The following is a 16195-nucleotide window of genomic DNA, read 5'->3' on the forward strand; positions in this document are numbered from 1 at the left end:
AATAAAATTTTCAAAATGCTATTCGTAGTTTACCATTTTAACGAATGGTTAGGTGTGTAAAATTATTGTAAATAATACATTTAATGTAAATATAGTGACGTTGATTTGTTTTGTGTTTTAATAAAGTAGCCGAGACTTATCTACGGGATATATCCCTGATCCTGTGTTTCTCCAGAGATTACTAGGAATACAGCGTAGCCGAAGGGGTGTTCAAAAAATACGGGATGTGTAGTCATACGTTACGGAAGGGACCAAGACTGTCTCCACATAAATTTGTTTTCCATTCCAAAGGAACATTCTCCATTACCGTTCGTTCTTTAAAATAATGGATGTTTGTGCAGGTTATTTACATTAAAAATACTGTGGTAAGGAAATGACAATTTTAAATGTAGCTAACTTAGTCGTAATAAATTACCCTTATTATTTTATAGTATTTGCAACGTAGCTAACCTAACCCAACCAACCTTTCACACTATTTTAAAGTATTTTTTTTTATTGCAGTCAGACAATTATCTAATTTCTCCGTCCCTAAGGTCTATTAAACACCTTTCCCGAGCGAGCGGCGAACTTGGGTAAAGTTCGGAACTGTTCGGGCACCCAAGTTCAATCCCGAACAAAGCACACGATGCCTGGCTAATCCCAGCTCGACCAGGCGTATAGGCCCAGGAGGTGATGTTCCAGACACTGCGGCTACACTTCATTGGGCGGCTTGGTGAAGCGGGCTCGTTCTGGCCCAGTAGCAACTCTCACCGACCAGACAGTCACACAACAAGTGTGGCTAGTATTTGTTAAGTGAGAGTTATCATTGTAGTGTAGACGTTGCTGTAAATTTACTCACAAAATACTTCGTTTAAAAATGAAACTCGTGGAAGAGACTTCGCAGCGGTCAAACACTACTCTCGCATGTATTATGACACTATTCTTCCTTGCTTTCCAGAGACCACTCAGATGAATGCTGGGATGTCTCTGATCATATGCACTGATTCCTTCCTGGGTATCCCTGGAATGTGCTGTTGCATGCTCCTATGTATAGCATGTTATAATATATGAGTGTATGCGAGACCTAATATTCAGTTTCTTTTCGTCCCGCAGACGTGGTTCTTAAAACCTCGCTCAACCGAAATGATTTCGCAATATCTCGCTAATCAGTTAATGTGGCAGGACAGCTGAAGGCACTGGAGGTATCTAGCCACGCGTGGGGCGCGTGTCTGTGATACTGGCAGTGTCACGTGACCGCGGTGTGACGTCACTGCAGGATCAGCGGCCTCGACATTCCAGCCGCTGCCCAGGGACAGCACGGAGTCATGTACGTGTGGCAGACTAACGTAACAATATTTTAAAATAATAAACTAAATTATAATATTTTGTTATTTATTTCGTTTTGGGTGGTGACCAACAGCTTGAAACTATTTTATTCGAAGAATAGCAAATTTTAACTTAAAATAAAATTTATGAGTTTTTGATAATTGCAATATTGAGCATTAAAACAAAACGGTTTTTATCAACCACCTTCAAACGATTTGTCATTCAATCCGTTTTTATTTAAAATAATATACGTATTTGATATTACAGCTGAAACCTCCCAAAATACGTTTAACAGTAATTGGGGAACACATATGAGCAATATTACGATTTAAATATGAACTAATAATATTACAAAAATTACCTACCCGTTTATAACATAATGTAAAAGACGTTTCAATACAGGTTTCAAAACACGTGGATTATGCAATGTGTGCTAAATGATTACAACGCCATTCACAACATGAGATACCGATGGCTCCGGCTGCAAGCCCCACATCTCTGCCGCGGCGGGAGTCGAAGTGCGGGCTCTCGCCGGAAGTAGGGACACACTGCGTCACACGTCACTTCCCCCGCCGCGCGGAAACCCCAGAGTCGCTGGCCGGAACTGCGCAGTTCCCTGAGACTGCAGCCCAGCCGCGTGTGGTTAGGCCCTTCACCTCCAGGGCAGAGTGTTGTAACCAACAATTTACACCAATTTAAAATATTGTAAATGTAGCTAACGAAAATATTTGTTCCAATTATTTTACTATATTTTAAATGAAGCTAACTAAACTTATGTAGCTAACCTAACCTAACCAAATATTAAAAGATTTTCACTGTATATTTAACTGAATCTAACATAATCTAGCAACTTTTCGAAACTAAAATTCCGATGATTGGTAGAACTATCTTTACATTTTGGAAAACAGGGAATAAATATTATAGATAGTTATCCATCTGAATAAAAATAACTAAAATAGTTATTTTTTCTAAAAATATGCTTGATTCAGGAAAGCATTACATAGTTATGTTTGTATCATCAAATATTGTTTTTTTTTTTTTTAAATGCACATCTTTCACAAAAATTGCATGATTCTAGTTATACTTTATTTATATAAAAATATAAAAGTGTAAATTTGCTTTCTGAACATCACCACATACTATTACAAAGCAATTTTCATTGTATTACCAGTTATCTATTACAATCTCTCTACAATAGTAGATGCCCTATAAAATGCTTTGTTCAGAAACATTTGTGAACTATTATAGACGAATCACTTGTCCAATATAAATTCATATTTTAAATACCTACTTTATATTTTTAGCCTATTTATTTTATATCATTCTATAAAGAAAAAATTAACACTGAATTTAGTGTAGTGGTTTGTAACTGCACGGATCATGCAATAATTTAATCTATTTAAATTTACTCCTAGGATATTAAGATCCTTATTGCTTAAAAAAATCTATTTCAAGGTTATAACATTAAGCATTACAATTAAAAAACTGTAACACAGAAAAAAAATCAAACTTGAATGGGTGATATACCATGCTGTATCAAGTTAAATTTCCAATGCACCAGTGTGTGGCAACTTGAGTAGTTTGGTTTTGCCACTATTTTGTACTAAATTATACACCTGTCGAAAATTAGACACACAATTACATACAGTTAACACTGATTTCTGAAATTGTAGGAAATAAAGTTAAGCCTTAAGAGTGTTAGATACTGGTGAGGAATATAAGGGTCTTGTATATGCTGGGTGAGTTTATGATGGCAAATACATTGGACGATTTAGAAAGAAAATGGAAGGAGAAAAAAGAAGACAAGATATACAATGCAAGATGCAGGTAATGTTGTAGGTTGCCCTAATAGCTCCTGAAAGGACCCTGCAGCCTAAATTAACCTTGGATTGTGCATCTTAAATAATGTCAGCCATTTTAGTTAGCCCTCAGAATAGTTGCAATACTACATATAAAAAAAAACTGCAGATGAAGCGTTTTCTGAAAAGAAACGTTGCTTGGCATCATTGTATGTAAACTCTACCAGTTGAAACACAATAGCAGTTTCAGATTCTAATGCTATCCACACACATGTTGATTTTGTTTTAAAACTTACGTAACTTGAATATTAACGCATCATCAAGAAACTGTTATTATTTGGATTTAATTAATGTCCTGTTGTTTATGGTGTCTCATTGACAAATTTTAAGCAATTGAAGATATACAATCAAATTCATACAGGAACAAATATTAGTTCAAACAACATAAATATATTCCTGTAATGGAGTTATCAATATTAATAACTTGATTAATACAAAAACAGCAATAATTCAAACTTATTACTGATTGTCGTAAAATAGGGTAATTTTCTAGATTAGTAATTTTTTTAAGAGGAATAAAATTTTTAGTAAAGTTTTTAATCGTTCAAAATACTTTAAAGTGTCTGAAAAAATTATTTGATTTCACTATTTGTTTAATCTTGAATAGGTTTTTCTTCTGCACGTAAACTTTAACGTTCCGAGAGTGTGATAGCTCAGCGATGTAGAACACTGCAAAATAGTGCGGAAATTTAGATACGACAGCAACATTCAACATTCCGTATTATTTCTATCTGTCTCGATAAAGTCACGACTCATTAAAATCACTTGGTTATCAGAAGAATTCCAGACTTAATGTTTAACGTATCTTGGAAAATTGAAAATTCAAGGGCCAGCTTCCACAGCCGAATAAAATGCATTGCAATTCTTTGGACAGCATTTTAATCTCCAGATGTCAACCATATATATTCTTTAATCCCATTACTTATATTAAATAAAATTTTTAAAAAACCTATTCATCAATAATATCAAAAACATTTACTACCATTTTTTTCGCTCGTGCACAAATATTTTGACACGCAATCAGCTTTCACAGAGATGGTAAAAACATATACAGGCAATAAGGAAAAAACAAATATATATTTTAAAAAATCAGGTAAAATTTAATAGATCCCGATTTTCTATCAAAATAAAATGTAACACAAATTTTACCCTAGTGAAAGTGTAGAAACAGTTTACAGTTGCTTTCAACTGAACAAAATATTTTGCTATTATAATAGTACCAGAGGAGAAGAGAGCTAAACAAATAAGAGACAGACTCATGCCTGTCCAGTGGACACCTGAAAACTGCCACAATTCACGCAGAGTGGTCGAGAGCGAAGCCACAGATCACGCAGAGTGGTCGAGAGCGAAGCCACTGCTCACGCAGAGTGGTCGAGAGCGAAGCCACAGATCACGCAGAGTGGTCGAGAGCAAAGCCACAGATCACGCAGAGTGGTCGAGAGCGAAGTCACAGCTCACGCAGAGTGGTCGAGAGCGAAGCCACAGATCACGCAGAGTGGTCGAGAGCGAAGCCATTGCTCACGCAGAGTGGTCGAGAGCGAAGCCACAGCTCACGCAGAGTGGTCGAGAGCAAAGCCACAGCTCACGCAGAGTGGTCGAGAGCAAAGCCACAGATCACGCAGAGTGGTCGAGAGCGAAGCCACAGATCACGCAGAGTGGTCGAGAGCGAAGCCACAGATCACGCAGAGTGGTCGAGAGCGAAGCCACAGATCACGCAGAGTGGTCGAGAGCGAAGCCACAGATCACGCAGAGTGGTCGAGAGCGAAGTCACAGCTCACGCAGAGTGATCGAGAGCGAAGCCACAGATCACGCAGAGTGGTCGAGAGCGAAGCCACAGATCACGCAGAGTGGTCGAGCGCGAAGCCACTGCTCAAACAGAGGCCCTGTTTACAATCTCGCTTCACGCGAGCAGATGTGTGTTGGCACGAATACAAAAAGAAAGGGGAAAAAACGACATTTTGGCAGATGCGTAGTTCAACAGAACGGATGTTTGTACGTTTCCGCTTTTTTTTTCATCTCCGCTGTGTTTATCGCGTCTATCTGGAGCGAGCGACGAGACAAAGACGAGCGTCAGGAGATATCTTACCCAGTCTCCTCCACTTTCAGGACAACTAAATCACGGGACAACATTTGAAACAAGTGTTCTACACATAACAAACAAACATTGTTATATGTGAATTTATGTGACGGTTAACTAAAAACCATAATATGTAACATCAGTCAGGGCTCTACACCGACGGGTGCTCGCTAGGCACCTCAAGGTCACAGAACACCTTAAAACACAGAGTACCGGCTGGATGCTCATTAACTGAAACTTTCTCTGCCTTAACTGAATTAACTTGTCAGTTGCGAGTGCAAGTCTGTGTCCTGACGAAGCTTATTAAAATAATTTAGATTTTCTTGTTTTGCCAGTAGAGGTGTACTAATGACAAACGTATTCTTCACATTTACATGTTTTTTTATCCCCTTAAGTAGCTTTTATTTTTAAGACTTTATATTGAAATGTGAATAAAATATTTTGCTTTTCTCTCTTTTTTATCGTCTTAAAATTCAATGTAGATACAGATAAAATACAAGTTGTCTCACAATTTACCGTCAGAACTGTCAAATCATCTATTGTAAACTTTGACAGGTGTATCGTGCGTTTGTTTACAAATAACACTTCAAAATTGGTTGTAACTAAGTTATTATACGCAGAACACAAGCAACTGTACTGTAACTAGGACAAAGAAAGAGATAAGAACAGCTGTATCTGCGTGCTTGCCCGCTGTTGGCAGCTCGACACACAGTATGTGCGCATGTCCGTACACAGTCTCACTAGCTTGCAGGCACGGCTTATGGCGTGCGCTGTTGCCAAACCTCCAACTCATTACGAATTTCAGGAGATATTCTGTTTGCAAAAGAAGCATGTTAAAAACTCATATAGTAATTTTTAATATTTCATAATATCACGCTTACAAATTTGTAATAAATAGCAATTTTTTTACTCTAACATACATTCAATAGTACGTATTCATAAAATATAATTGTAAAGTGACTTGTAAATAAATAAATAATAACACATAGTTTTAAATCAAAATCGCTTCCGCTGACCAAAGTTGACCGAAGCTTCCTTAATACTTTGTTCACGTTCAAGTTATTTTTTTTAAATACCCAAACACTTTCAACACAATCTTATGCCCCCTTCTCGTAGCCTAACAGAGTATTTTCTTTTTGGTGTTCCACCCCTTCCATAGTTACATTTTATTAAATCTACATCAAGGCAGAAAATAAAATCACATATGTGAATAAATAACCAGTCAGAAGTGTAACAGTAACGCTTGGTTGCGAGACTCGGTACTAACTACCAGCATTGAATATATATCAGGCTGGTATTTAGAAATGCGTATCAAAGGAAATAGCTGAACAAAGGAAGCCTTTATCTGTGAACTTGCTTGCATGATAGAACCTCACTTCTCCAAACACGGCCATGTTTCCTCTTACGAAGCAATTGTTGAGAGAGCTTATATTACAACGGGCTCTTGCGCTGATAAGACAAGGCTTCACAGCTATATACACGAAAACTGTATAAGAAATTGAGATGGCGTCGCTTAAAAAAAATTTCAATCGTTGTGAACATCTTTCATGTTTTCGATCTCTCTCTCTCTCCCCCCCCCCCCCCCCCTTCTCTCTCCATATATCTTTAATAGTAAGAAAACTTTGCCGCTGATAATTTTTTGATGTGTTAGTTTCTGTGAAAATGCATTTTAGGATATATAAACTGAGACATGGAGCGTTTTTGTCTTGAGATTTAGTCGGTGATGTTCTAAAACATGAATTTACTAACCCAAAAATAAAATCTGAATTGAATACACCTGTTGGTTAATTTTTTTTATGTGATACATTTTGGAATACTTCAAAACAGTTTCCAGTATGAGAGTAACGTTTTAAAATGCAATTAAGTATGCAAGATAAACATCGCCTGATACGTATTTTAATGCTTTAAAATATGCAAAGCAGCTTTGCCCAAAAAAATACAATTTTAAATTGGCACGATGTATGGCAACAGCGCACTAAGAGAGACAAGGACAGCGCTAGCGGCAGTCGGCGTGTAGAGAGAGATACTTCCACACTGCAGTAGGAGTGGGATCTGGGGTGCTCTGTAGTCCATGGCTGCTGACCTGGCAGGAGACGGGATGTTCCCAGAAGCGAGCCGCTGACGTCACGCGGAATACCGCCAGTGAAAGCTGTTGTGGTCGGGAGGCAGTCCTCCAGCTCTGGTGAGTGACCTGCGACCACCACAGCGAGGCCCTGGCTGCCCTACATGTCCCCACATGTCCCCACATGTCCCCACATGTCCCTGCTGCTCGCAAACAGCATGCCACCACAACTGGGATAAGCCACAGGACAGTGCTTCGACCATTCTCTGTGCACCATGCACTTTGTCTGGAACTCGTCACATTCGCCTTTGGGTAGAACGCGACAATTTGGACTCTCGACTAAAAACAGTTACCAAGTTTAAACTTATATGACCTAAAAAAAAAAATTCCTGCAGAGACAAAGGAATTTATGTATATATTGTAAATATGCATACTTATATTAATTTGACTAAGCCCATATCCCCAAGTGTATTATGAAACACAGGCCTTTTGATATATCTATAATATGGGAAATTTTATTCTTTAATTTTAATTTGTGACTGTAATTTGTTATGAGTATTGAAAAAGGAATGTATGTATATATAGTAAATATGTATACTTATATTAATTTGACTAAGCCCATATCCCCAAGTGTAATGCTTGTAAGGGGATCTAGTGGTGGATTTTAATAAATAAATAAATAAATAGATCTGTCCTCCAAAACACACAATTCCTAAACAGCAGTAAAAGTTTACGGAGGAGGCTACAGAGGACAAGAGTAAACTACTTTGTATGAAAATTTTTAATACTGATAGAAATGGTTAAACACTTCAGTGAGTTGGTGCTAGCAAAAATACAATACGAAAACGGTGAAATATCATAATAAAATGCGCACCACTTTGTACCTAACCTTTTTGTTGGCCAAATTTTATAAAAAAAAAAAAAAAAATATTGGTGCTTAGACATATTTAAATTAAAAATATATAATTATGTCGATTATAACAACGTGAGTATTCTACCTTTCACTACACGTTTCTTACAAATAGCTTGCAATGAACTATAAATCAAAAAAAATAAAAATACAATAAAATTATCTCCGTTCTATTCCTATCAGTCTTATATTAATGGTCTACCATCCTTCTGCCTCTGTTGTTCCGTCTACTGTGATTGCAAACAGCTTCAGTGACTGGCAGTGCTCATAAACAGACTTCACGCACTCGTTTGCAATGGCCACCCCTGGCACTACTCCGACATGTCACATGATACTGACTTTAAGAACCTCACAATGGACGGTAATAAGAGTCACTGCATCTTCCGATAGCTCAACTTTTAGTTTCTAGGCGCGGTGAAACCTGAAGTTTAAAACGCTTCCATGAAATACTTCATTATCCCTGTTGTGATTACTTACCATTTACCCTTCATAATTTATTTCTCTTACTACTGGCCAGGCACAATGCAAGAGGTTCATAAAATTAATTTTTAAACTAATTACAAAAATAAAATTCATTACTCTCAAAATATTATATCCAAGCAATGTCCATTGTGTTTGCAAGAGTGTTATTAAAAAAATGTGCAATTTAAAAATGAGCAATGACAATTATGAGTTTCTACGTCAAATTCGTCTTTAAGCAGTTACGCACTCATTTAACCTGCTGAGAACGAAATTAAAGACGAAAAAACAAACAAGTAATGTAATACATTAAAAATGTAAAATATTAAATTAATATAAAATGGTAATAACTAAGTGTAAAAATGCCCCAAGTATTGTTTAATTAAATGTAAAAATGAAATTTAAAAAAAACTAATATTCTCGATGCATAAATGTGGTTTTATTAATATAAATATGAACTCCAGTGTTTAAAGAAACTTTGACACTTGAGAGGACCTACATCTTTTTTTAAATTATTTCAAAATAATTACCCACTGCATTTGTTTCTACATCATGTGCTAAAAATAATTAACAAAATTCCTAACCTAGCGAAAAATCGCATACGAATTAGACTTATGTAGGCATATGTAAACTGATACTGTGTCAGAATAAACTTATTTAAGTTCTGTGTGAACACCGCCGCCTGAATGATGCACGTGTGAGAGACTTGTAGTTATCCCAGCAGGCTGCACATGATGACTAGCAGTTCACCGGGTCGTCCAGGTGGAAGGCTTCTGGTCGGGAGGACAACACGAGTCACTGGCAAGAATGGAGCCGCGAGGCAACAGTCAGTCCGAGGCGACCTCCGTCACCCAGCAACCAGGTGACACGCCTTTTGGACTACAGCAAGAAGCTAAATCCCCCGTGAGGACAGCTAGTGCCGCAGCAGCCAACTCGACGAGGTAACTCCCACTCACTAGATCACGTGCTCAAGCTATACAATCAGTTCAGCCATCATTACAATAAGTTAAGCTATTTATTTTAGAGGATAATGAAATCCCTTTCTTAGATGAATGGAGGGGATAGAACCACTTCCCGTGGTTTTTGCTTTCAAATTCTATCCATTTGGAATTTTTTTTTAGTATTTCACGAGGGAGGGGGGATAATATATTTCATCACTCCCTTCCGAGACCCACTGGGGAAAACTTACAATTCAACAACTACCAACACACATGCCCGTCATGGGGCCGGACCTAAGACCCCAGAACCAACAGCCAGAAATGCCTGTCTCCGATTTTCCTGGACAGATTGCTTGGGATATCTCCCACTAGCAGCGATTTTTCTGTTGCCCTCGACTTTACAATCGGCCCGGCAATATCATTATGCTTCGCTGGTTTTGATGAGGCCACGGTCAAAAAAAAATGTGTGCATTGTAGTACGTTAGTAACAACACACACACACAGGATGTATCAGCTGAAATAAAACTATAACATCACGAAGCACTAGTGCTGCAATAGTGCATAATTGCATCTAATGATTCATCAAAGAAAGTCGTAACATTAAGAAGAGAGAGATATAAATCAAATGATGCCATATTGGCTTCAATAGTTGAATTTAATGTACTTCAGGGATAAGTGATATTTATTGCTTATTGTTAGGATTACCTGTTTGCTAAAGCATATCAACTTTTTAAGCAATAGAGAAGGCAGAGATTGGCAGCAACAAATATTTTTTCCCAGGACACTTTTTTTTCCAGTATTTATTTCATTTTCTATAATGTCGAAAGCCGTACTAGTTCCAGTTAGCCACTTTTAACAGTGTCAGATAATGCATGATTGAGTACTCCCTGCCTTAGAATGATTTCGCAGATCTATGAGCCGTGCGCACCAGCAAGGACTCGGTACCTACTCCCGATGGACTGAATCCGAGTTAGGTACTCCATTGGTGGATCTTTTACATGGCAGGTGTGGGTTTAACAACCCATCCTTACCATTGGCCCCGCGGACCTGGAACGATTACGCTATTCAGACGCGGTATGGATCCACGCACGGAGGTTGAGGATCCCTGCCTTAGCAGATATATTCCGACCTTGCGACCGGCATTTCTCGACGTTCCCCTCCCAATATGCGCCCTTGAAGGGTAGTGTGGGAGTAACTTCCTGTTCTGTTTTAAAACATTCCAGAGCTTTTTAAATTATATAACTGTTAGGGATACCTCCCTGTTGTTGATTGGGATGGTATTGGGGCTTCGGCGCCGACCAGATGCCGGGGCCACCAACCCAGCGTAGTCGCCTCCTCAGCCCCTCTACCACACTCAGCTGACCAGACAGTTGGCTGTGCCTTGAACCCTAAGACTTTATCAGCACTCCTGGCGCCTTCCCCAATCTCCTACATCACACTGCCTTAGCAATGCCCAGGAAGTGCCTCGTGTGCTGGACAGAGAGGACAGAGGCAGCGATGGCGGAGACGGGGCAGGACCCGCTGGCCGCCGTGCAGCAGGAAGCGGACCGCGTGCAGGCAGCGCTGCAGCAGAGGAGACAGCAGCTGCAGGAAGGCGTCGAGCCCGAGGCCGTGCTGCAGGAGCTGGACAGTGTGCAGAAGGTGGCCGACACCATCGCCGGCCTCCTGGGGCTGCAGGCGGCCGCCGCGCAGTCCCAGCCCGGGGACCCGGCCCGGCGCGAGCGCCTGCGCGCGACCATCCAGGGCCTGCAGGTGAGACTGGCGCTCGGTGCTCCGAGAGGCTTGTCATTTCAATGTATGCTCCACCAGGTAGGTCTCTCAGTGTGGCGGATTTGGATGCCCTGTATGGGGCAGCCCTGAACTTCCTCGCTGTAGGTGACATAAACGCGAAACACATGGAGTGGAATTGCAGGCACGCGATGGCAAATGGTAGGCTTCTTTATTCGCATCAGCTTGATAAAAATTATCAAGTTCATGCTCCTACTGAACCCACATTCGACTCAGGCAGACTGAACAATCTGCTTGGTATCCTAGATATCATGCTTAATAAGCGTGTAACCAAGGGATTCTAACTCGAGGTTGTACACGACATGTTGTCCGACCATTTCCCTGTTCACCTAAATTTCTTGTGGGTTGGGGCACCAGACCAATCGGTGCTCTAAGGGGCCTGCAGGTGTGGGCCCTAATGCTCGACGAGCTCCTGGCTTTGCCCCAACAGTGAACAACATACTTTCCTTTACAAATAGCTCTCATCTGGTAGTTTAATCATGAAATTTAAATTTGTATTTAGTCCCAGTACAAGTTTTAAACCACTAGCATCCGAAATATGAACTGTCGCCTGGAAATTCGAAAGTATGTAGTGCTACAAGATATGATTACGAACTGTGTATACACAGCGATCCCATTTGTAACAGTTCTCTAAGCACGTTAGAAAAAAAGGCTAGAGGTTTTTGCTCGTTTATTCGGTAGCTATGTAAACTTATATTCCATATAAACCTGCTTTCATTTAAAGACTGGACAACAAATCTCTTGATACACCTTGGAAAAAACTATGATTGTTTTAAATAAACAGATTGAATTTTGACCCAATTGTATTAATCCTATTTTTATCTATGCATGGGCCAATGAGCATATCAAAAGGCTTTATATTATTCAAAACACCTCAGGCCAGCTTAAAGCGAATTCGCGACATAACTGAAATCTGTTTTTTTTACTCTTGGGTACATAATTTTTCTACCATGCTGTACTTTAGATAACTCAATTGAAACAGCATAAAGTTGTAAATTCACAGAACTGGAGTCCAGAGTTCAAAAGTCGAATTCTGCTGTCGCAGTGTTGTTAGTAGGAGTACACCACGGTACCTGCACCACATTTGGTAGAACCCATAACAAGCTACCCTAGCAGGTCTTTTACATGCCAGTCCAGGGGTCAATCCCAGCCGACACTGACTCCCTAGAGTCATATGGAAACAGACATGCTGTTTCATCGGCGGCATGGGTGTCGGCCGAAAGGCTGGGGAAACCCATCCCAGTTTCAATGCTACCAAAATGCAGCCAACCTGCTGTGATCCATCCATCGAGTGCAGCCTGCCAGAAGTGTTGAGGTCTAGCTGTGTCCTGATGTGCAGGAGGATATGGAGCGCGTGTCGCAGCAGAACAGAGTCCTGAAGGAAGAGATCCAGCGCACGATGCGAGAGAGCGGCGCGCAGTTCCAGCCATGTCCGGGGGCAAGCCAAGGCGGCGCGGGTCAAACCGTCGATGCATGCTTCTGCCCGGTGACGAGCAACGACTGTCGCCCGCAGCAGCAGTGCAAGCCGGCCGAGAGGAACATGACGAAGCAGAAGCTGCAGATGGACACGGCATGCTTCAGGGCTCCGGAGCCACGAAGACCTGCCCCCACCACATGCGGTTGCTCCCGGACAGCCGGGCAGGCGATGGGCCAGGGCACCGCCCAAGCCGTCGACGTGTGCCTCTGCTCGGCGGCGAACTATGGCTGTCGCCTGGAGAAGGAGCTGAAGCAGGCCGAGAGGAACTTAAAGAAGCTGCAGGAGGACACAGCATGCCTCAAAGTCCCGGAGCCTCGACGACCTCCTGCCCCCGCTGCGCACGACTGCTCCCAGGTGGCTGCGCAAGCTGCCTGCGTCTCGAAGAAACAGCGTGAGCTGCAGGAAGAGCTATGCATGCTGAGGCAGTGCTTTGAGAGGAAGATGGAGGAAGTGTCACGGCTGATGGCGGAGAACAGGATGTTGAGAGAAGACATTATGAGGTCCGAGGAGGATAGGACTCAGGTGGAGGCGCAGCTATGCGCGGCCCAGAAGAAACTAGAGAACCTGGAAAACAAAATGGGCAAACAGCCCGCAAGAGAAAAGGAGAGCAGTCTTATGGAAGCCATCGCGCAGAGGGATAGAGCCGATCTGCTGCTAAAGCAGGCCGTGGAGACGATAAAGAATCAGACGGTACAGCTGGCCGAGTTAAAGAGGAAATACCTCGATTCGCAGCGAGCACTGGAGGAGCACAGACAAACTGTCCAGAGCTTGAAGAGAGATAACAAACTCACCCAAGAAGACTATGGCACGCGTTTATGCCGCATAAAGAGCGAGTATCAGCAAGAGTTGCAGGTACTGGCATCCAAGGCCTCAGCGCTGGAGAAAGTACGAGCAAGTCTGAAGGAGGCTACAAATGAAAGAACGACACTACGCAATAAGTGTTCAGAACTGACGAGACAGCTGGATATCTCCGAAAAGAGGGTGGCGTACCTCGTGAGTCAGCTGGATTCTATGCTTAGAAAGAGGTCCCAGAATGGGCCATCTGAAGCTGGGGACACAGAGAGCTTGTTGAGTCGCACGAAGCAGGAAAATGAAGAGTTGAAGAAGCTCGTGGTTGCGCTTCAAAACGAGCTGATGGCAAAGTCTCAGGACCTGGTCGCTGCGTCAGCACGTGTGAGTAGCACTCACATTTTTGCTAAGGAAATCATACACCTTCCATTTCTTTTGATAAAAAAATGTACACTTTCCACCTCTACATTTCTCTGCACATGAAGCACTCACAATGATATCCCCAGCATTTCGCATGCACTAGGCATAATCACTATCTTTATTTCCATCTGCTTGGACTCTCACGAGCCGACCTACAGAGCCACAGTTGCAAGTGGTTGCACTAATAGCGTACAGTTGGGCTCTCACACAAGCAGGTGCCAACAGTAGTACTGGTCTCGCAGGCCCAGCAGCTGGCGGACAACCTCACGACGCTGAGGGAGGAGTGCGCGCGCCAGGTGGTGGCGGTCAGGCAGGAGGCAGAGACGACCAAGAGGCTGCTGCACTGCAAGGTGCTGGAGGCCGAGGCGGCGGTGGAGCGCACCAGGGCAGCCGCCGCCGCCGTGCGCAGGGACAGAGACTGTCAGCACCGGCACCTGCAGGGCCAGTTGAAGTGCATCACCAAGAGCTTCTCGGTGGCGCAGCACAAGATAGAGGAGCTGCAGGGCAGCGTGGAGCCCGGGGAGAGCCCCAGGAGCACCTTGCAGGCACCCCCCCGGCCCTGCATCACCGCCACGTGCCCCAACCTGCTGCCCCGTGGCCGGGCGCCTCCGGCCCAGGCCTGCGACCAGAGCAACTGCTGCTACCCGCCCAGTCGTGCCAGCAACCTGTCCGTCCAGAGCCGCAACACCTCCTGCTCGCACAGATATGGCCAGTAGCACACTCCCACCAGTGCCTCCAACTCTTCTCTCTGCTTATACATTTGTGAATAAATCATGTGTGTGAAAATAACCCGAATTAGGGTTTATTGTCAAGCTCTAGGGTGTTATGTACTGTAAAGTCAATTATTAATGATAGCTCATAGAGCATAAAGAACATGCCTGCCAAATTTAAAGTTATTATGTCTTATAGTTCCCGAAATTTTCAAACCAACCCTGTTCACCCTCTTGGGAGTTGATTTTCGTAAAAATAATTTCTTAATGAATACATATATAGCATAAGGAACGTATTATGTCTAATATTTCCAGAGAATAATGCATCCAAATCCTTAAAAAAAATATATTTCAATAACATGTTTATATCAATCCACAATCTACTTGAATGGCTGCGTACAAAGCATGGCTTGTATTGAGTTTATACCAACGATACACAATTTTTTTTTCAATTACATAAAATATTCTTTTGTTGCTTTCAATTATTTTAGCTTTTTTTTTCCTTCGCTTTTGATTCGTTCAAATCGCGGCATACATAAGTTAAGTCTGCACACCCAACTTACAATATTAAGTTCTTGGTACCTTTTGTTACAAATTCAATTGCATATTTATAGTATTGTTACAATGATAACATACCTGATTAAACGCTAGTGTTTTTATATGTATCTTTATGCACACGATGCGTTAATTAAATTTAATTAACATCAATTTTTAATTTTTTTAACATCCCCCCCCCCTTTTTTTTTCCAGACCTACACTGACCTCTTGTGCCCCTCCTAGAACCAAATCCTGGATCCGCCCTTGGCAGAATAAGTTTTAGCGAATTTCTAGCGACTTTTGATATTGAGCCTATAGTGACTCGGATTTATTGGAGTTGGTAAAACTGCAAACATTAAGATGGCAGACCTGGGGTTCGAACCCAAGTCCTCCCGTCTACGTAAAGGATCTACATTGAAACAGGCTACCCGTTCCAATATTAAACTGCCCAATATATATTTTCTGAAGTGTACATTAAACTACGCACTCTTTCAAAAAATACATTTTCATTTAACTGAAGGTCGGGATCGCTTAAATACCAAAACTAGTTCTGTCAGAAAAACTTAAGTGTTATGCTCAACTTCTTAAAAGAAGAAGAGAACGTATTTTATTCGTAAGATTGTGATATTAATACCAATAGAAATATGATTTGATTTACTTGTATTACTTTGTGGTGAAGGGAGCGAGGACGAAATGCCGTAACGGACTAGACGTTCGGCGCAAACGACCGATGTTCCGATGTTCGTTGCGCGATTCATTCTCGCCCCTGTGTCACTCACACTCGTCTGCGCGCGCGGGCCGCGGACATTTCTGTGGACAGCGGAGGGTTCTGCAGGACTAACGTGGGCCCGGCATTTGTCAGCC

General features: G+C 41.8%; 1 protein-coding gene across 2 annotated transcripts; it reads left to right on the forward strand.

Annotated features, from left to right (window-relative positions):
* The first annotated feature begins 9467 nt into the window (after nt 1-9467).
* On the forward strand, nt 9468-14873 carry LOC134540392 (nuclear mitotic apparatus protein 1-like). 2 transcript variants are annotated; one of them, XM_063383096.1, is made up of 4 exons: nt 9468-9613; nt 11072-11362; nt 12738-14048; nt 14327-14873. In XM_063383096.1, exons 2-4 carry the CDS (start codon nt 11108-11110, stop codon nt 14798-14800), a joined length of 2040 nt encoding a protein of 679 aa, XP_063239166.1. In that variant the 5' UTR covers nt 9468-9613; nt 11072-11107; the 3' UTR covers nt 14801-14873. The 2 variants fall into 2 exon arrangements, with proteins under 2 accessions (XP_063239166.1, XP_063239165.1); XM_063383095.1 differs by having other exon boundaries at nt 11091-11362.
* Nucleotides 14874-16195: the final 1322 nt, after the last annotated feature.

Source organism: Bacillus rossius, chromosome 16, assembly GCF_032445375.1.
Source record: "Bacillus rossius redtenbacheri isolate Brsri chromosome 16, Brsri_v3, whole genome shotgun sequence".
NCBI classification, from domain to species: domain Eukaryota; kingdom Metazoa; phylum Arthropoda; class Insecta; order Phasmatodea; family Bacillidae; genus Bacillus; species Bacillus rossius.